The sequence below is a fragment of the Danio rerio genome, chromosome 11 (assembly GCF_049306965.1).
Source record: "Danio rerio strain Tuebingen ecotype United States chromosome 11, GRCz12tu, whole genome shotgun sequence".
NCBI classification, from domain to species: Eukaryota; Metazoa; Chordata; class Actinopteri; order Cypriniformes; family Danionidae; genus Danio; species Danio rerio.
In genome coordinates this window covers 12,609,279-12,632,267 of record NC_133186.1, presented here as the reverse complement: position 1 = coordinate 12,632,267, position 22,989 = coordinate 12,609,279, and the positions used below count along the sequence as shown (strand labels likewise).

The 22,989-nt window shown below is 35.4% G+C and overlaps 1 protein-coding gene and 1 long non-coding RNA gene across 3 annotated transcripts in view; one reads left to right on the top strand and one right to left on the bottom strand.

The window, feature by feature from the left end:
* npepps (aminopeptidase puromycin sensitive) overlaps positions 1–22,989 on the top strand; it is a 50,221-nt gene that overhangs the window by 9,853 nt on the left and 17,379 nt on the right. For both annotated transcript variants that reach the window (NM_001164027.1, XM_073915706.1), the window contains 13 exon segments: positions 2,142–2,249; positions 2,997–3,197; positions 6,212–6,308; positions 6,402–6,435; positions 6,956–7,070; positions 12,023–12,187; positions 12,429–12,533; positions 15,218–15,278; positions 17,336–17,445; positions 17,719–17,782; positions 17,875–18,014; positions 20,289–20,423; positions 21,431–21,650. In NM_001164027.1, the coding sequence (NP_001157499.1) occupies positions 2,142–2,249; positions 2,997–3,197; positions 6,212–6,308; positions 6,402–6,435; positions 6,956–7,070; positions 12,023–12,187; positions 12,429–12,533; positions 15,218–15,278; positions 17,336–17,445; positions 17,719–17,782; positions 17,875–18,014; positions 20,289–20,423; positions 21,431–21,650 (1,555 nt within the window).
* Positions 10,060–15,565, bottom strand: LOC141376561 (uncharacterized). The gene is made up of 3 exons (XR_012387069.1): positions 14,384–15,565; positions 11,028–14,326; positions 10,060–10,125 (listed from the first exon to the last, which is right to left on the bottom strand). It is a non-coding gene; the product is annotated as an uncharacterized lncRNA (long non-coding RNA).

The window sequence follows — 22,989 nt, the reverse complement described above, 5'->3', positions numbered from 1 at the left end:
TTGGTGCTGGTTGTTGTATTTCCTCATGCTGTGGCAACGATTATGTGACAGCTCTTACACATTACCTCTTACCTTTACCTTAGCTCTTACCTTTTTTGTTCGGTGTCTGTGACCTTGAAACCAAAATATTCGCATATTACCGACATGCTGTTTTTCTTTGATAAAAATTCATCTATGAATGCTTCTGAAGCGGCAGATGCGGAAATCCCACTTGTCTGCACTTTCCTGTTTTTTATTTATTTATTTATTTTTAATTTTTTTTATTGTGGGCTTTCCGCACAGTTCGTTTGTGAAATTCTGATTGGGCAGAACGAAAGTGTGCTCACTTAATTCGCTAATAAGACTGCCTAGTAAAGACAGTTGTCTTGCATTTGCTCTATAATTATATAATACATATATATTTAATATCGTAGCCTCTTGCAATTTAGCTAATCGCAACGTTTCAAATCGCGATTGCAATTCGATTTCGATTAATCATACAGTCCTAATTCTATGCCATGGTTTTGGATTTAACTGCTAATAATTGGGTGCCATGTTGGCTCAGTAGTTAGCACTGTCACCTCACGGCAAGAAGGTCACTGGTTCGAGTCCCAACTGGGCCAGTAGGCATTTCTGTGTGGAGTGTGCATGTTCTTCGCATGTTCACATGGGTTTCATACGGGTGTTCTGGTTACCTCCACAGTGTAAAGACACGCGCTTTTAGTTGAATTGGATTAAATAAATTAGCCGTAATGTAAGGGTGTGTGTGAATGAGTATGTATAGTTGTTTCCTAATACTGGGTTATAGCTGTAAGCGCATCTGCTGTGTGAAAAAAATATGCTGGAACAGTTGCCGGTTCATTCCCTTGTGGCGACCCCTGATAAATAAGGCACGAAGCAGAAGGAAAATGAACGAATGAATGACGGTTTGTTTGAAATACAGAACAAAATGTAGCAAAAATGTTTAGCAAATTACGTTAATTTTTATTTAAAAAGTTATTTTTTTCCTAAAATTAATTAGCTAAAAATAAATTAAATTAAACATTATTTTGCCTGAAGTAATGAATTAAAGTTTCTGGTTTTGCAAGTGAGCACTTATGTTTTTAATTGTTTTATAATTTTATATTTTGCAGCAATTTTCATTAAGCTTATTTGGATTTTTTTAATTATACGACTCTTTAATTTCTTTAAATTCTTAAATAATACAAATAAAATTTCTGTTACTTGACTATTTTTACAGGACAAGTTATCAGTATTGTTTTGCACTGCATGCTATCATTTTTCAAACAAACTTGTGCTATTTATGAATTTATATTATGTCTAAATAATATCTAGTATGGGCAGCACGGTGATGTAGTGGGTAGCACAATCGCCTCACAGCAAGACTGTCGCTGGTTCGAGCCCCTGCTGGGTCAGTTGGTATTTCTGTGTGGAGTTTCCATGTTCTTCTCCCCGTTTGCGTGGGATTCCTACGGGTGTTCCGATTTCCCCCACAAGTCCAAAAACGTGGAATAGGTGAATTGGGTAAGCTAAATCATCCGTAGTGTATGTGTGTGTATGGATGTTTCTCAGTGATGGGTTGCAGCTGGAAGGGCGTCCACTGCGCAAAACATATGCTGGATAAGTTGGCCGTCCATTCTGCTGTGGAGACTCCAGATTATCAAAGGGACTAAGCTGAAAAGAAAATGAATGAATGAAATCTAGTATGCTACAAATTGTATTTAATTAGATGGATAGATAGACAGACAGACAGACAGACAGACAGACAGACAGACAGACAGACAGACAGACAGACAGACAGACAGACAGACAGATAGATAGATAGATAGATAGATAGATAGATAGATAGATAGATAGATAGATAGATAGATAACAGCTGTCTTCTTGACAGTTTGTCTTTTTTGGGGGAAAAATAAAAATAATCAGAATTTGATGCATGTCTGCATGTGTCTGAATCATTGCAGCCACACTTACCCTGAGTCTCCTCTTCCTCTTCCCCTCTCTCTCTCTCTCTCTCTCTCTCTCTCTCTCTCTCTCTCTCTCTCTCTCTCTCTCTCTCTCTCTCTCTCTCTCTCTCTCTCTCTCTCTCTCTCTCTCTCTCTCTCTCTCTCTCTCTCTCTCTCTCTCTCTCTCTCTCTCTCATTGTCTCACACCTGCTCCAGGCCACCGATGCACGTCGAGCTTTCCCTTGCTGGGATGAACCAGCTATCAAAGCCACTTTTGACATCACCCTCATCGTCCCAAAGGACAGAGTAGCCTTGTCGAATATGGTATGTGTCAGTTTTTATTTATTTATTTTTAACAGTCCTTCCCTCAGGAAGCAAATGTCCCAAAATGGCTTGATTCGCATTACTGTCAGATGTGTGCATTATCTAACAAAGACCCAGAGGTGCTGTATCGCCTCTAGCTGATGTCCATTCTCTGAATCATGACACTTTTTCACCCTGTGATGTGTGCCAGTTGCATCTGTCTGCTCTGAATTTGTTCTATTTATCTAATGTGCTCTAGCACTGGCCTGTTAATTTATAAGTTAAGAGATCAAATCTAATTATAAAGTGGTTGTTTGGTCATTTTGCATGTCAGTCAAAAAATGTTCTTTCCACAGTGTGGCCAGAATAACATTTAATTTGAACTAACCACTGTTTTTAGTTTGACATAAAAGGCATAGTTCACTAAAAAATGTGAATTTTCTCATCATTTCCTCACCTTCAAGTGGTTCCAAACCTTTAGGAGATTCTCTGTTCTGTCAAACTCAAAAGAAGGTGTTTTGAAGAGTGTTGAAACTGGTAGCCATTAGCATTTTTAAATATGACTATGAATGTTATGGAAAACAATGGCAACCATTATACAACATTCTTCAAAATGTCTGCTTTTCTGTTCAACAGAGGAAAGAAACTCAAACTGTTTTAGAAAAGTTTGCGGGTGAGTAAACGATGATACAATTTTCATTTTTGGGTGAACTATCTAAGAAGTAAATTTGAATCCTAATATGTGTTATTGTTTCCTTTTCTTTGAAGAATGTTGTTGACCGAAAGCCATATGCAGAGGATCAGAGTCTGGTGGAGGTGAAGTTTGCCACAACACCCATCATGTCCACCTATCTAGTGGCATTTGTCATTGGCGAGTATGACTTTGTGGAGAGCCAGTCGTCAGATGGTGTGACAGTCCGTGTGTATACTCCTGTTGGAAAGGCAGAGCAAGGGAAATTTGCACTAGAGGTATGACAACTACAGTCTGTGAGACCCAGGATATTTTAAAATCTGTTTATATTTACAAACATCTGAGCCTAGAGCTGCATGATAAATTAAATAAAATTAAGATGATGATGATTCAGCAAAAGCTACGGTTCTCATGCACATCTTGTCAGGCAAACATGGTTCTGTGATCAGTAGTAAATCTGTAGTAAATGACATTGAATTAATCACTCAGTCCAACTTTAACAGTGGCTTTACTAGAGATAAATCCTAAAAACATTGCTACACTAACCATGGTTTAACCATTGAATTTGAAAGAATACTGTGATTATGCAAATGGTAATCAATACTTGATTTATTTATAAAGCAGTTGTTGACATACAGTAACATACAATACATTAAACGTATAAAAGAAAACAGCCAACTCAAATAACTCCGCTATTAAAAGCCTTTTCTAAAAGGTGAAGTTGCAGTTTCCTCTTAAACACAGACTCTTTAGAGATTATTCTAATTGACAGAGGTAGATTGTTCCACAATTTGGGTCCCACAATGGAAAAAGCCCGGTCTCTTTGATCTGGGAACTGTTAACAATTTTTGGCCTGTAGACCTTAAACGTCTAGCAGATATGTTAGCAATCTCATGTTCAGATAAATAAAAAGGTGCCAGACCATTTAAAACCTTAAATACAAAAAGTTTTTTAAAACATACCAGCAACCAGTGGAGAGAGTAAGAGGGTGGTAATATACTCAAATTTCTGAGTGCCAGTAAGATGTCTAGCAGCTGCGTTTTGGACCACTTGTAAGCGATTTATATAGGATTGACCAATACCTATATATATTGAGTTGCAGTAGTCCAGACGTGAAGATAAAACATTTATGTATTACTCTCTCCAATTCAGCAGGGGTTTAAAAGGTTTTGACTTTGGCCAGTAATCTCAGCTTACAAAAAGCATAATTTGACCCCTGCATTAACCTGCTTATCAAATAGGAGGGCATACTCAAAGACAATACCTAGTTTTTTTACTGTGTTTAATAGGATAAACAAAAACAATTACCACACTTTTAATTCACCTTATTCTCCGCCGACGAGTGGGCGCTGCCATTTCAATCTTTTTGGCTTGAGACTTCCGGTCTCATTCACTTCCATTAATTTTTTGACGTTAAAAACTGCTCATTACGCTGCTTGATGTTGCAATTTGATATTTTCTTATTATATTATTCTACTTGGTCTGTGTAGTCATGCAAACATTTGTTTGTAGAGCAAGTAGTTTGACCGTTTTCTGCCGTTTATTATTCCTAGTCATTTCTCCCATAGGCGACTGAATCGGAAGTTCTAAGACAATCACGAAAACAGGCGCACTTCCGCATTTTAGAATAAGGTCAATATAATGTCTCATTTTTGTAGGAGGCCATCTTCACCACTCAAAATATAAATGTGGTGTCAAACTAAAGTTATGGTTCGTTGATAAATATCGAGATAAATTAGAAAATGTACTGGCTTTATTTCATAATTCAAATGTCTATTTAAATTGTGTTTTAATAATTGCGTTTTCAGAACTGGACAGCAAATGTTTTAGCTAGCAAACCACCAAAGCTAACAATAGTCATTGATTCTCCATGACTATACTCTTTTTATAGCAGTCCTTCACCCACTCACCCATGTGACCATGAAGGAATTGTTCATCTCTCACGTCAGAAAAAAAGTTTATTGAGGATTAAATTAGTGATTTCTGAAAATTAGTACTAAAAATTTATCATTTCCTTAGCAGGAATTAGTAGTTTTAAATTCATCAAATTAATTTAAATGATTGTAATATTTCAACGTGTTACTGTTTTGACATTTTGAATAAATAAATGCAGTTTTGGGAAACCTGTTACAAACTTTTTAATAGTAAGAAAATGATTTTATAAATATATTAATTATTAATTAACTGACCATTCTGGATTTGATCCATAATTGATTATTTCTAATAGGGCTGGGCGATTAATCGAAAAGTAATCAAAATCAACATTCAGTACCTATAATCGATCAAATTTTTTCAGGTCAACTTTTTTTCTCGTACTTTTCCTACCATGTGTGGAGTCATGTGACCCCGCTCTGATTTATTTTACACTTCTGTGTTAAGCGCACGCGTGTAGTCTAGTGCAGGCTTCACATAGGCACATACCTGCTCAAGTACACATCACGACAACGCATAATGCAAGCTCTGTGATCTGTGCTGGTTGTATTCCCCATGCTCTAGACCTACACAGACCTGCATTTGCAGCAGATTGCCACCCAGAGCGACAGGCAGCTACATAGTCACTGCTAGTGTGAATGAGGCATGAGACACCATATTTTCCATTACATTAAAATTATTATTTACATTTAAAATATTTGTTTACAGAAGGTGCTAGAAATGCACTGTTTAAAGTATTATTTACAACATATACTATAGTTATTTTATTTAGAGGAGATTCTGCTTGTTTTCTGCTTTTATCATAAAAAACATTGAATATAATGGATTTTGTTTCTGAAAGTTTTTGTTATTTTTTTTTTAAAGAAAAGTTTGTTTTAGGCAATGTGTGTTTTAATCTCAGTTGTTCAACGTTGATGTTTATTGAATAATCGTAGATAGTAGATGGTGTGTGTTTCCTTCAATTATTTTAAAATCAAGTAATGCATCCTACAGTTCATTCAAAAATCTCTCACTTATAATATGGAAGCATATGTACTGTACAAAACCTGTCAGTGAACTATGAGGGCAAAAAAAAGAAAACAATTATTTTCTAAATTGTAATCGAGTTAAACTGTTTAATTAATCAAGATTTAGGTTTTAGGCCAAATCGCCCAGCCCTGTTGTCTAATATTGAAAACATGTAGTTGGTGCTTCTTTACTTGGTCTAAATAAATGCAATTTAAAGCCCTTTATATGAAATAGTTTTAAATGGTTGGTCACATCATTATAATAAATACAGCAAGGAGTAGATAATAATGATACAATAACACCTTGGTTTTGACATTCATTAACCTTTAAAACAACTTTTATTTTCTTTCAGGTTGCCACAAAGACCCTTCCGTTCTACAAAGATTATTTCAGTGTTCCTTATCCGTTGCCTAAAATTGATCTAATTGCTATTGCTGATTTTGCTGCTGGTTGGTGTCATTTTTTTTAAACATCTCTCAGAATTTAAAACATTGTCTATTATGCTTGGCTGCTTTAACTTTTGCTGCTCTTGTGTCCTGTAGGTGCCATGGAAAACTGGGGCCTTGTTACTTACAGGTAAGTTTTAAACGAAACAATTAAATGGCAAACCCGTGACTTTATTAGTAATCATGGAAATACAGAACCTTCTCACCAAGCAATCTGAAAACAAGGCTAAATTTGGGCTGTCCGAAAAACACCCAAAAGACATCTAAGAATTGTCCAAAACTAGACTAGTAACCACATAAGCAGTGTAGACAGACTTAACCTGTAGTCATTCATTCCTGATTAATGGTGTAGTTTTTAGACATCTTTTAGATTTTCACTGATTTAGCCTTGTTTAACCCAAGCCATTTGTGTTTAGATGTCTATTAGATGTCTATTAGACTTATTTTAAACACAACATATGCTTGCTGGGTTGTGTTTTTTTATTTTTGCAAGCATGCTGTTCAGGAGAGCTTCATTAATTTTTCATCCTTCTTGGTAGCATGTTAATCCCCAGCATACCTTAACAGTATGAGCCACATTATGCTCCCTGTTCTGTAGTCATGCATTTTTTATTCGCTGCTTTTATCATTTTGCATTTGTTCTCTCATAGAGAGACAGCGCTGCTGATTGACCCAAAGAATTCGTGTGCATCGTCCCGCCAATGGGTCGCTCTTGTAGTCGGTCATGAACTGGCACATCAGTGGTTCGGGAATCTAGTTACCATGGTAAGTGCCTTCAGATGTTCAGTGTGGTTGGTGTGCCATATATAGTTTTGTAGCTGCATGATTAATCAAAATAAATGCTAAAGTCATGATATGGCTTAGTGCAAATAACTAAAAAGTATGACTTGTGTGTTTAAAGGGGTAGTTCACCCAAAATTGAAAATTCCGTCATTTACTCATGCTCTATTTGGACTTCAAACTGATTCCAGTTCATTTTTTCTGTTGAACACAATATACTGAGGAGTGTTGGAAAAAAATGCCCCTGACTTCCATAGTATTTTTTGTTTCTACTATGGATGTCAGTGGCTGTTTTTCTGAACATTCTTCAAAATATCATATTTTGTGTTCAACAGAAAAAAGAAAAACTCAAATCGGTTTGGAACAAACAGAAGAACGAAGTGCAAAAAGGTTTAAATCCTCTTGAGTGTGAGTAAATGCTGAGAATTTGTTTTTGTGTAATGTCCCTTTAAGAGTGCTGGTTTCAATGTTTTAGGTCAGCACTGTTCACTCTAAATGCTGCTGTGTAAACTTATTTGTCCATTTTCTTGGCTAAATTTACTTACATCCTGCACTTGCAGAGCTGGTGTTTCTCTCACATTTGCAGCTAACAATAGATGTGTGTGTGTGAAAACGTCTGCTTAAAAAGACCCCACTGGTGCTCAAAAGAATTTTTTTTTTTTATGTGTTATAACGTGTGGTATTAAAGATCTTTACAGTCAAAGAATGCTGTGTAATTTACAAGTTTGTTATTGCACAGTTTTCACTACTTTTGATAAATTAGGGTAAATTGTAGTACATGTAGAGTGCAGATTATATTAAGTTTATGAATAATTAAAATTACAGTTTAAAGCAGAAATGTGTGTTTATTAACTTATATGACTTTGCTTCTAGAAGTCGGTCTTCATTAAACAAACCTTTTTTTGTAATGAACTTGAAAAAAAAAGCATCAAAGCCATGATTGGGGAACATTACAAAGAGTGATCATTGATCCATACTTTCATACTAATGAGAAACGATTCGCAATCAAAGATAAGCTTTAGTTTTTTTGTCGACCCCAAAATAAAAATTGTCATAATTTTTCCCACATTAGTCATTTTAAAGCCATTAGAAAATGATTAATTTTTGAAACAAATTAAGGTATTTTTAACATAATTAGAGTTCTTTCTTCATCCATTACATGTCTATTCACCCAAACATCTGGCAAGCATGTCAAAACTTGGGAGATCAATAAATAAATCCATGTAAATTAAGTTGCTCACCGCAATGTGCGAATCGCAATATGCGCAATAGTCACATGGCAGGATGTGCAATGTTGAGTGTATATTCAAAACTATGGAGTGAACGTTCTATGCGTATGTTTGCGCATTTCAGGAAGGTTTAAAGCATTTGATCAGAATAAATTTGACTATTTGTAACTTTAATAAAGATTTGTGTTATTTAAATGATTTATACAAAGAAAACAGTGTTATTTTCCAGTTGATAGCTCAATTTCTGTACCTGAATACTGAATATTTCTCTCCAGAAACCTGCAGGGTATTTCATTTCTTTTTTTTTTTTTTTTTTTTGCTCTGTTGTATTTATCTATAATTGTAATTTGTTTATTAAATTTTATGTATGATTTAATCTCCTACAGAATCATTCTAATCATTCAGTTTTAATAAATTCCTACCAAATAGAGCTATCTAAGCCATCTTAAATAGGGTATATGCCGAGCTAGTACTGTTCCCATGCTGATACACTTTCGTTGACCTGTTATTGTGAACTTTTTTCCATTTTAAGAAGCTCCATTGAATATACTGGGGTAAAATAAATGCTCATATTATAAAGTTATGGCGGGGGAAATGTAATTTAATGCAGTGCCTCTTGTACAATCTGAGATCCACTTTAAATCGGATATCACTCAGCTAGTGGAGATCGCTGTTTTTTAAAGAATACAGACCTTAAATGCACCGGATTTTGCATTGGCATTCAATTCGCCGGAAGCGCTTAACCCAGGTTAAGCAAATTAAAAGTCCTATTAGCATGCTTAAGCATATACCCCATTGATATCTGTAAACTGATATCACAATTTATATTGCAGAAAATATTGCAATGTCAGAATTTTCCAATATCATGCAACCCTCTTATTCTATGAATTTTTAAAATTATTTTTCATATATTTCCCAAGTGCTTTTTAACAGAGATTTTTTTTACACATTTTATACAGTAACACATATTTAAAAATTATAGTTTTATTTAATTATTTCTAATAACTAATTTATTTTGTCTTTGCCATAATGATTGTACATAATATTGTACTAGATATTTTGAAAGATACTAGTATTCCACTTAAAGCGCTATTTAAGGAGCTTTTACTAGGCTTAACAAGGTTTATCGGTTGATTAATCAAGTTAGTTTATTTAAGCAGGTCATTGGACAACAGAATTGAAAACAAGAAATTTCTTAAAGGTTAAAGAAACCCTCGAGTACTTTTTTTGAGATGTTAACAGATTTATGTGTGTTGAGCATCAGTTAAGACAATGTTAGCACCTGTCAGCTTTAATTGTGAGGAAAACTGGATAATTTTGAGCTTTTGTCATCTAGTTTCATCTTCTGGGTTTAAAATGATTTTTGGGGCGGGAAATTGGTGACGTAGCGCAAAACTGCAAGTGTATGACGCGTCAGGTTCTCATTATTATTCATAGCGGAGTTTTCTTATCCTATGATACAAGCCGGCTGCTCTATTATTCATGACTGTGCATGCTTTCCGAAGGCAAGACATACAAGTGCCAAGCTGTGAGACCCTATGTTGATGACTGGGTGAGACCGCGTCCACGGACCCATGGCACACAGTATTTAGTCGTTCATAAAGGGTCGTATGTGTTTGTTTCCATGATCCACAGGGTTTGTTGCATGTTTTTCCCTACGATCCTGTCAGGGCTGGCACAGCAATACTGTTTGTTTGCAGCAAGCATTTTTGTTGGGAGAGCTGTACAAGTATGGCAGATAATGTCGGACTTTGTCCTTTATTAACGGAGTTCGTTCACATTTAGACACATCGACATGCTGCTGTGTTCGCCTAAATCAGGGGTCAGCAACCCGCGGCTCTAGAGCCGCATGCGGCTCTTTAGCGCTGCCCTTGTGGCTCCCTGAAGTTTTTTCAAAAATGTTCAAAAAGATGGGGAGGGTTAGTATATTTTTTTGTTTTAATATGATTTCTATAGGAGGACAAACATTTTTAACGTTTTCAAATGCTGTAAAAGTGTGTAGAATTAATATTTAATTTCAACATTTCTGTCAACGAAGATTTGCGTCATAGCCTGCGACAGCAGGGCGGGATGCCGGGCAGGTGGCCTTTGTAAACAAACCGGGAGATAATAAAGCATGGAAAACCGTTCACAGATGGTGACTACATGAAGGAGTCATTCATCAACATATTAGAACACCTACAGTAATTGCAGACTTCAAAAACAAAACCAAGATAATACAAAAAATTAAAGATATACCCCTCTCTGCTAAGACAGTGAAGGAAAGGGCTATTAAAATGGCAGGTAACATCACCGATCAGCAAACCAAGGACATTAATTCAGTGCCAGCATACTCAATTGCCTGTGATGTGACCGATATTCAATGCGCTTTTATGCAGGTATGTGAACTCTGATGGGCCGCAAGAAGAAATGATCAAATTAATATCACTGAAAGACCAGAGGCTGTGCTGAAGTGTTTAAATGACAACGAAATAAACACCAACCACCTGATTTCAGTGGCTATTTAATCATGAAGGCTCATTATGTATTTGTAGCCAACTTAGTCATTTTTATAGTAGGCTAATATAGCTACTATAGATACATACAGCATGTGTTTCCTTCATTATAAGGCTTATATAAGGCTTTACATTTTTTGCGGCTCCAAACATATTTGTTTTTTGGTTTTTTTGGTCCAATATGGCTCTTTCAACATTTTGGGTTGCCGACCCCTGGCCTAAATCCTCCAGATTACTGGCAGGGCTAATGGTTGAAATAGGCAGTGCAAGAGACCTGCTGCACTGAGTCTGTATTCAGACCCAGGGATTGAAGGAGAAGTGAGAAGTCCTCATTTATAGTGTTTATATGAACACGATTATCTTTATAATGATATAAATTGTGGTTGTATAATAAAAACAAATGTAGTAGGGCATTAAATTACTGTTTATTTCATTGCATTTTAACTTTGTAAACTATAAAATCATGTGTCTCCCGGTTTGTGTCTTATTTTGTGAACCAACGGAAAACAGTTGTTCACTCCCCTCCTTCTTCATCTCCCCTGCTCTGCTGGCCATGCCCACTCCTACCTCTGATCGAGGAGCTCCATGCCCATAATGATGCTTTTTTTAAATTCTGATTAGACCTGAACCGAAAGTGGGGGGTTTTATGGCCCTTTAAGGGGGCTGATAGCATTGACATAAAAACGATTTATTCTAGTCAAACTTAAAGAAATCAGGCTTTCTCCTGAAGAACAAAGTATTATTGGAAGTTCTATGAAACTTTCCTTGCTCTATTAGACATAGCTAAAAGAAAAGTATAAAAAAATTCAAATTAGGGCATATAATTTTGCTTTCAACTGTATATAGACCATTTTGGGGATGTCAACAATAACAATGGTCCTAACGTCTTTCCTATTTCACAATTATGAAGTTTGTAGCTTCCAAGAATCCCGAAAAGTCCAGGTTAAACTTCACTTTATAATTGAATCTTCTCTTCTTACAGTTATGAAACACGTTGACAACAAGCAGGAATGTTCATGGGCCACATTGCAATGGTCTACACAATATTTGCATACATTCATACATGATCACAAATGTAGGGGCAGCTGTGTAAGCAAGCACAGCATACCTAGATTTTTATTTTATTTGATTTGTTTTCTTCTTCATGCAGCTCTAGTTACAGTTGCATATATTTTGTGTGCTTAGAAAATCTCTTTTTTTCCTCTCTCTGCAGGAATGGTGGACCCATTTATGGCTTAATGAAGGCTTTGCATCTTGGATCGAGTACCTCTGTGTGGACCACTGTTTTCCCGAATACGACATCTGGACCCAGTTTGTATCTGCTGATTACACCAGGGCTCTGGACCTGGATGCGCTAGATAACAGCCACCCTATTGAGGTCCGCAAGAGATGAGTATATCTCCCCCAGTGTGTGTCTCTGCTGTTTGTTGCTTTTAAATGTTTGTCCGGATAGCGGGGCATTTTTTCGTTTGCGCTTTGTTTCTAAGTCTCTTTGTCCACTTAGCCATATCACTTACAGCATTTAAATTCCAGACCCAGATTTAGCCTGATGAAATATTGATCTCTGAGTCCTGTTTCAATGTGTGTGTGTGTGTCTGTGTGGGCATTTTAAATTGTAGGTTGATGTCGGACACCCTTCTGAAGTGGATGAAATATTCGATGCCATATCATACAGCAAAGGGGCCTCTGTGATTCGCATGCTGCATAACTACATTGGCGATGAGGTGAGAGGTCACACTTTTAGCCGCCCCGCAGTGTAAATCTGTCAGACAGGTGGTCAATTTGAGTCCCCCAGGCGGATCTGTGGAAGGACATGTTGTTCATTTGTCTGTTAGCTGGAGCGTTTATAATCTCAAGGATGACTTTAGTTATCTGCTGCAATCACCGTTCAAGCTTTCATTAAAGCAGACCTATTATGTCATTCTTACTTTTAGTAAATTTGAAAGTAGTCCACTTTATTTTGTACAATTAATATAGATGTTTTAAAGCTGTAAAACCCCCCGCTACACACTTTTCTCATGCAGGCATTAACATTTTCACTCTTTTCTCTCTTGTATAAAGGGTCACGAAACACCAAAGCACATTTTTTTGAGCTGTTGACAGTCGTATATGTGTCTTATGCTGTCCTACGCTTCTAAAAACACACAGGAAAACAGTGAAAATTTTTTGTTTTTGCGTTATTTCAAACAAATTCATTCTTTAAGTTTAAAACAAAATTTTAAAGCTGCGTCACGGCGATTAGATTCTTTGTATTCCAGCTTGCGTGTATTTCAGCAAGTAGACTGGCTGTCTGTAACGGCGAGTACAACGTGATGCATTTGAGTGTGCAGCATTAATTTTTGAGAGACCTTATTCATACCAATCAGTAGGGCTGCACGTTTTTTTTTTTTTTTTTTTTTTTTTTTTTTTGCTTAAAGGGCACCTATGGTGAAAAATCTACTTTCAAGCTGTTTGGACAGACATATGTGTAGATAGTGTATAGACCGCCATATTGGGATGATATAAACACACCCAGTCCTTTTTTTTTTCAATTTAACAACATAAAAACGGTGGACCAATTCGAGCAGTTTTCACACCGACCACAACTTGAAGTAGGAGTGCGGTCTCCCGCCCACCAAATTGATTGACAGCTGCGCGAATTAACATGTCACGTGTATAATGATGTCAACAAGACCAGACGTGTGCAAAGCAACCGGGAATAAAAGGTCTGTTCAGTTCGCTCTGTCTGTCTGTCTTTGTCTTTGTTTTTGTCTGTGTGTCTGTGTGTCTGTGTGTGTCTGTGTGTCTGTGTGTCTCTGTGTCTGTGTGTCTCTGTGTCTCTGTGTCTGTGTGTCTCTGTGTCTGTGTGTGTCTGTGTCTGTGTCTCTGCTGTGCCATGTGTCTGTGTCTCTGCTGTGCCATGTGTCTGTGTGTGCGTGCGTGATCTTTGTACCGAAATTGTGTGTGACTCATCGATGCAACTGCACAACAAATACTCATTCGTAAAGTTCTTACTGTAGAATTTCCCACAAACGCTACTTGAGATCTTCTTCCTTTAAGTCTGTCTGTTGTCTGACGCAGCCAAGGGAGGAGATTAAAGCACGTAGAAATGGTAGGCGGGGAGGACTAGCCTTAAAGGCGCAGTACGACAAAACCACCCCCTGGTGGAAATATGTATAAAACAGAATCTTGTAAAAGGTATCATGAAAATTCTGATGTGTGTTTTGAGCTGAAACTTTACAGACACATTCTGGAGACGCAAAACACTTATATTAAATCTGAAAAAGGGGTAACCTAGATGGCCTTTAAAATCAAGATCATGAATCTTTCTCACGATTCTGTAAATGTAAAATAAAGGTTAATATGATTAGCCTATTATAATTTTTAATTCTCAAACATATGGTAAAACTACAACAATAATAATATTAGGCCTATGTGTAGGTCTACTGTTGCCGTATAGTCATTATGGTGGACTTGAACAGACTTTCAATATGTCCTGTTTGTTAGTTCACAGTAAAATAATGACATCAGAATACAACTATTCATAATTATAAAATTTAATTAATATGTTTCAACCTATGCAGGCTCTGTTCACTAAATTAAGTGTCATTTGCGTGAAGTAAACAAACATGCGTTTTTTTTTTTATTTTTTATTATTAATATTTATTTATTTATTAATTTTTTTACCTTGGATACATCATTACATGAAGACAGAAATTACATATAGGGTGAATTATACCTTTTAAAAACAGTATGTGACACTTTAAATGCCATTTGAATGTGTCAATGTTGCTGTGAAGACATGTGCGGCTACCTTTTCTTCTCACCTGACCTTGAAAATATTATTGGCTGAATCGTAAAAAAGCTGAATTAGGATCGTGTGTAGGGTCGAATCAAGATCGTGAACTTTTTTCAATTTATCGTGCAGCCCTACCAATCAGCAATTTTCTCTTTCTGAGAAATATACATACATGTTCAATACTTATTTTCCCTGCTGTACATAACTGTTCGTTATGTTTGTGAGCATAAACAATTGAAAACATAATTTTGATTTTAGATCTGTGTATTGGCAGTGGCATAATATACATTGCCTACTGCCGTCTGTTATGCTAATATGAATCAAACTAGAGAATAAGTCAATCAAGGCTCGTGATGTCTTAGTAACAGGAAATCTGAAGCAGCATATTTCCAGAGATGTTGTGATTCATAGGCATTAATCAAAAAGGGAGTGGTTGAATTTTTTATAGGCTGGTTGTTTGCGCACACACTGTGGGCTCACATCAGTGTTTGAACACCATCCAAAAGTAAATTTTCCACAGTAGGTTCCCTTTAATACTGATCTACTTAAAGATTAATTTACGTCTAAGGTCGTCTTTTGAGTTTTGGTTCTGATTGTTTTTTCTGATTGAGTAATCTTTTCTTTTTCTAGGATTTTAGAAAGGGAATGAATGCTTACCTTTTGAAGTTTCAGCACAAAAATGCATCTACTGGTAAGTTGACGTCACTATCTTTGCATAGATTAAACTTTGACCCTCTAATAATAAATGACTAAACAGACTAATGACCATGGCAGCACAAATTAGAACTTCTTGTAGTAGTTTTTAGGCCTGATGCTTATTTGCATGTCAACAATTATTTAAATATACAATATTTTAAAATCCAAATTATACTTTTTATGAAAATAAATTGCTGCGTAGTGCATATTTTAAAATTTAGTTAATCAAGTTGGGGTTTTGCTATGGAAACAGCTTGCTACATCTAGGTTTACACTGTATTTAAAAAAAAAAAACACTATTGTTTTTAAGACAATAACTCATCGAATTAAATTATTAATCATGATGGTTCTATCTGGTTGTCTTGAACTGTGAAAAGCTTGCTGAGTGTTACAAGAAAGGAGTCATGTTTAGGGATGGGTATCGCTAAGGTTTTAATGGTATAATTACTTTTATCGATACTACTTATCGGTTTGGTACTTTAACAGTTTGTACTTTTTGTAGTTTTTTTTTCATAAAAAAAAAGACAAAAAACGAATTGAACAGAATTAACAACACTATTTTAATATTACGTTTTTATCTAAAATAAAGCAAAACTAATAATTGTAAAACAAATATATACAAATTTTCCTGTAAAAGAATGTTCAATGGTTTGAAGGTAAATGACCCTCAGTTTTTAGCCATTCGTCTGGAGAAAAAGCAACATGTTTGCTTTTTCTGGCAGAAGTCGAGATCTTTCTTGGTTTATTATGCTCCCTGCAGTTGAAAATACCTTCTTTGAGTAGCAAGATGCAGTTAAATAATCAGATTATGTTTAAGATTTTTCATTAACACATTCCCATAAATAGTGTTACAGGTGTTTTGGGAGTTAACAATGTAAAAATAAGCAGTTATTTTTTATATATATATAATTTCTTAATAAGCATACTTTAATATTTGGCTATTCATAGGCTATATTTGTAAATACAGCTGATGTAGAAGCATTTTTAAGGATTTATTTAGGTTACTGCAGAAAAAAATACTGTTTTCATTGTAACAGAATGTGTGTGTTTATTAAAGTATTAATATACTAATTTAGAAAGACCTTATGCGACTGATTGGTAGCATAACGATATGGATATGATGTACCTTTAGCTAGGCAGTCGAAAACTTTTCATTTGTCTTTCTGCAGTTAATACACTTTTGAAAGATGCTTAGCCAGATTGCTTGTGTTTCCGCTTATACAAGTAAACAACTTGTTGCTTTTGTTGCAATTAGCATTGTCGGTGTCAACTCAAGAAATACAACTTGTTTGGTTCTCTCCACCTCTTTTGTTTTCAAGCTTACGACCTGAGTATGCGCAAGTCTGTATTGCGAGCTATGTGTGTGTACGTAGTGCAAGCCTCCACTGAGAGCACACGCGCAGCCGAGAACTGTGAAGGCTTTTATACTTGACACGATTTTGGTATTGGGCGAAAACACAAGCATTTCTCATGTGTGATAGCCAACTGTGCAGACAAATATTAAACATCACAAATTAGAAATGGTTGGTCAGTTAAATTATATTACTGTAAGTAAGGTTTATTCAGCAATAATTATTCTGTACCGATAGCAGAACCGTTATCGTCAGAGCTTATCGATACTTCACTCTTTTATAATTTTGTACCGATAAAGTACTGAGTTTCAGTACCCATCCCTAATCATACTCCAGTTTCACTCAATAAATAATTTTTTTTGCGTTTTGTTTTTGCATTCATCAATAATTATAAAATAGTATTTGAAACTTTTTACAAATATGTTTTACAATATAAATTACTGTTGCTCCTTTAATGTAGGAAAATGTCTCCATAATAAAATAATTCAGCACTGCCTTGAGTCCCACAATCTGATCCAAACAACATGGTTTACAGCTGTAGTAATTACAGCGTACTGCATTGTAATTCTGACACAACATAGTATTTGGCAGCACCGTTGTGGGCGTGTGTGTGATCTGGCTCAAGTGTTGTTTTTCTGCTTTGTTAATTGTTATGTAGTCAGAAATAAAAGGCGTGCCCTTCTCTTTTTCTCTATCCCAGAGGACCTATGGGAATGTTTGGAGCAAGCAAGTGGGAAGCCTATTGCTGCAGTAATGAATTCCTGGACCAAACAAATGGGCTTCCCTATTATTGTAGTGGATCAAGAGCAGGTAATGTTTATAGACTGTTTTCGTGAACATTATTGTTATTTTGGAGGTTTTGTTTTGGTTCTCTTTTTGATTTGGTTTTGTTGGAATTTTGTTAGATGTTTCCCCCTAAAGTTTCAAATATAATTTAATAGCCCTCTGGGTATTGAGAAGTCATGCTGAGATGGACTATTAGCTTCTCAGGGAGCGTCTGGTAATAACAACTGTTGTCCTGGCAATACAAGATTTAATCAGAGCTGAAATAATTGGTTTTGATTTTTTTTTCCTCCCCTCTAGCATGGCAGTGACCGTGTGCTGAAAATCTCTCAGAAGAAGTTCTGTGCTAGCGGACCACGTAATGGTAAATTCAGAAGAAAAACATAAAAACATTATTTTATTTTATTTTAGTGAATTTTTTTTTGTTATATTCTAAAATTTGTTTCTGTGTGCTAGATGAGGACTGCCCCAACTGGATGGTTCCCATTAGCATCTGCACCAGTGAGGACCCGAGCTGCACTAAGACAAAGATTCTGCTGGACCAGCCTGAAACCACAGTTAACATTACCAATGTTGCACCTGACCATTGGATCAAGGTCAGATTGATGTTTCATAGGGCTGTGCAATTAATCGAAAATCCGATTTCGATATCGATTATGGCTTCTAACGATTATGAAAAAACATTAATCGAGATGAACGATTATTGCATCATATGTGGAAAATAACTGTATATATATATATATATATATATATATATATATATATATATATATATATATATATATATATATATATATATATATATATATATATACAGTTAAAGTCAGAATTGTTTTGAATAATCGTGATTACAATTATGACCGAAATAATCGTGATTATGATTTTTTCCAAAATCGAGCAGCCCTAATGTGTCGTATGGAAAAGGCTGTCTTTAATTCAAATGTACAGGGTATTTTTAGGGTCTTAAATTGCCTTAATTCTCAATTACTAAAATTTAGGCCTTAAAAAGTCTTAAATCTACTGAAATATTGTGTTGTATGTCTTAAATCTTTTTTTAACAAGTCTTGGTTTTCCTTTGTTCATGTATAGCTGCCCAATCTAGCCAACACCCATGCAATCACCAACAATCCATCAATGTTTTATTTAAAAAATTAATTGTTAACTTTATTTGCCATAATGATTTAATTATTTGTCTGACACATATTTTTATTATTAAATTATTAATAACATTGTATAATTAAATGTATTCTATTATAATAAGTTTTTTGAAAAAGCAAATCTTTTCCAATATTCGAAGAAAACATCCTTAGTGTTGCTCCTAAAAATGTCTTAAAGTCTCAACTTTGTGAAACCTGCAAAAACCCTGAATAAGTGTTTATTAAAAAATTTGGGAATATTTAAAGGTATACAACCTTCATCTTTTAAGCCATGGATACCAAGCTGATGTCAAAGAACAATTGGCAACAAAAACCAATGTGGTATCACCTCACAACAATTATATCTGCTCCCCTCCTAACCAAAAAGCTGCACTTGAACATGTCAAACACACGACAGCCAGCTGAAACAATATTGCACTTAACTACGCTTACGGTGGCAGTTGTTTTGTAAAGAGAAACTGAAACTAGGAAAAATCAAATATATACTTTTAATAAAAAATTAAGGAAATTTATGTGCACCGTTGAATTACTTTTTACCCAAAACTTAAAGCTATCAAAGAGATTGTAAAATATATGCTGGGCAATAGATCGGAATAAAATCGTAATTACGATTAATGTAAAGTCGCGATTTGTCATGTGCATCTCGTCAGAAAAGCATGGTTCTGTCATCAGCAGTAAATCTCATCTGAAGGCCAGAGGGCACTTTGATAAGAGGAACTCCAAAACAACAGGAGCATCACACTACTTTTTCAAAGTAGGATTATCTTCGATTTCAATAATGTGCAATTAAATCGTTAAATCACATGAATTAAATCAGCCAATCAGAAATCAAGAATTTCAACAGACCGAAGAGTAGTGGTCTATGTCTGTGGTCCTCAACCACCGGGTCGTGGACCGGTAGCGGTCTGTGGATCGATTGGTACCAGGCAGCACAAGAACTCATTAATTACTTTATTCATTTTCTGAGTCTGAACGATCTTTTATTTTGAAAAATATTTTAGTTTGAAAAATGACCACACTCTCTCGGTTACATCTTAGTCACTTGAGCGCTTAAATTTAACCTACAAGCAACGAAAAGAGTAAGAAACAAGCCTTTGGAATGTTTGTTTTTTTTTTTTTTTTTTTTTTTTTAACTAAGGGGAAAAAACCCAACTGCCAAGCAATAGATCGCAACCAATTTGAAAACAAATAAGGTTCAGCCACTATGTCTGTGCAAAAAGATAAACTGCTGGAGATCGCAAATGATGGCGGGCTTTTAGGGGCCTTTCTTATAATGCACCTTCTCTAGAGTATGCCCAAGTTTGTTGTTTCTAATGTGCTCGCACCTTCCAGATGCACCGAGTTCAATGAATACCGTGAGTCACATGAAAAGAACTGACTGATCAGCTTCAGCTTGTGTAAAAAATATATACAAATTTCAGTAGACTAAATATCTCAGACAAACACAGGACACCCAAACACTTCAGTGCGTTGTAATTTTCTCTATAAATAAAACTTGTATCAGAGTGTCAACAATGTTTTGTCAGCTTGTCATCCTCTAAGAAAACGATTGATGGTTTTTCAACCTACAACCCACCACCCACATCCCCTCCCACTCATGTCCACGGTAAAATTGTCAGGCATTTACTGGTCTGCTTTGATAAAAAGGCTGGGGACCACTGGTCTATGTTGTATACATGTGTCTGAACCATGTTTATTATCGTCTATGTGCAGATTAATCCAGGAACTGTGGGATTCTACAGGATTCAGTACAGCTCCGCCATGCTGGAGAGTTTGCTGCCGGGTATCAGGGACCTCACACTGCTGCCTGTGGACCGTCTGGGTCTGCAGAACGACCTCTTCTCCTTGGTGAGACGCCACACATGAGCGTAAATCATTGTGTTGCTGGACAGAGTACAGGTTCAGCTCTGCACCTTTTACATGAATTAGACTTAAGTGAAGTGTCAAGTTACACATCCTAAAGTCTCCTGCTCTGACTAATACATTATACATTTAGAATCAGTCATGCAGCATCAGCTCAAAAAAAGTATTAGTGAAAACTTTTAAGTTAGTTAAGTTTTTTTTTTATCTGTTGTTTCATTTCTGTTAAATGTTTTGTTAATGCAATTAAGGCTAGACTAAATTAAATGAAAATGGTCTTTATTGTTATTACTATAAATATCAAATCTGTGTTTCTTTTAAGATTAAAGGCAGATTTCTGTTACTAAAAATATTGTTTATTTGTAATTTAATTGTCTTGACATTTCAATTAGATGAACATTAATTACTCTTCGTACGAATAGCCACTAAACTGCCAAAACGTAAACGTACTTATGTTTTCTCGTGAGATCAGGCTGAAACATCAGCTCTGTTTCATCTGACCTAAAAACCATGGACATTTGTGTTCTTCTCTAAATTCCAGTGCTTCTCTTTGGAGCTGGTCACATGATCAATTTTAAACCTGCCCTCATGTTAAAAAACTTGAACTTCCTCTGGGCTGTTGCTGAATAAACAGCCAATGTGCTGCAAACAAGCAGCAACCTTTATTTCTGTTTAGAAGCATAAACATTGTATTGCGTAACAACATTTACTGGATACCTCTTATGGTTTTATTGAGGGAAAATTATATTGTGAGTTATTTTATCACCCAGCTCTAAGTGCAGTATCAACTTTTATTCAGAACTAAAATAATTTGTATGTACAAAGACATTAATTGTCTAATAATACAATGAATAAGTTCTTGTTTTAGTGTTTCACAAAACTCTGTCAGTAATGCTCAAATTTGTCTTGAGGAAAGAAATTACAGATATTTAGTTAGCCAGTCTCTGTTTCTCCACCTGTGTTTAATGGTGTTTTGTTCTCTGTCAAACTATCAGGCTCGAGCAGGTATGATCAGTACTGTGGAGGTGTTGAAGGTGATGGAAGCATTTGTGAATGAGCCAAACTACACGGTGTGGAGTGACCTGAGCTGTAATCTGGGTGTTCTGTCCTCTCTGCTCTCACACACTGACTTCCACGAGGACATCCAGGAGTTCATCCGAGATCTCTTCACCCCCATCGGCATGAAGCTAGGATGGGACAGCAGAACCGGAGAGGGTGAGAGTCATAAATTAAAAAAATTCCGTTTAGTACCGATGTTTGGATACACTTTTTTTCTTCCCGATACCGATTTCGATATCTGAGCTCAGGGTTTTCGGCTGATACAGAGTACTAAACCAATACCTGAGTGTGTATCTATACAATAAGTTGTTTATACTACTAGCCCTGTATAAACTGAGAGAATTAATTTACTGTGTGCTTCAGACTTATCCATTAATAAAACATGAACAAATACATACAGTGAACAAGAATATTTGTATTTTCTGTCATTTATAACAGGCATTTAAGAGTAATAATATTTGATATGATTTATTAAATTTAGAACAGAAATATCATAAAATATCTTTAATAAAAAATACATTTCAACATAGTCGAAAATGGAGTGGGGATGAAGCACAAGCTTTACTGTACTTTACTGAAACAAGTTCACCTACAAATCAAAAACTGTCAAATGAAATAATTCTATTTAAGTTTTACTGTATAACTGTATAAAAATCAGTGCAAAAATTGGTGAATTACCCTTATCTTCTTCACTGTTCTAACAATGGTTTGCAGTGTTAAGCAAAGCTGTGGGGTATATGTGTCATTTAATAAGATGGTATTGGATCGGTTTATGGTTTCAAAAATTCGCTGATCGCGATGCCCTAATCTTTGCAGTATCGGCAAGTATTTCCAATACTAGTACTGGCATCGAACAACCATATTATATAGTTTCCCTAGTGGCATTCCAGACCTGTTCCGCTTTCCTATGAGGTAATGTAACAAAACAATTGTAAACAAAATAAATTGTCTAATTTTGACCACAGTTGGATCAGAATGCTTTTGTAATGTGATTGAATGCATCTGAACAAACACAATAGACCACCTGTTCACCTACTGGCAAGCTATCATTATGGGATGTGTTGTGTGAAAGTAAGTAAATCTAAACATGGTATTGATTCTTTGCTGTGTTGTACCCAAAACATTAAATTTGAATAAAATCTTAGATGCCATTGACGTTTCATTTGCTTAGATTTGTTTATTTGTACTTAAGCATTGCTGTAAAAACATCCACAAAAATAACTGTGTAAACATTATGAACACAGCACAATTTATAGTCAAATGTGACTATAAAAAGTGTATATGAATAAAAAAATGCAAGTTACTGTCTGTTATGTAAAATCTCAATATATATCAATATATCAATCAATCAATCAATCAATATATATATATATATATATATATATATATATATATATATATATATGTATGTATGTATGTATGTGTATGTATATATATATATATATATATATATATATATATATATATATATATATATATATATATATATATATAT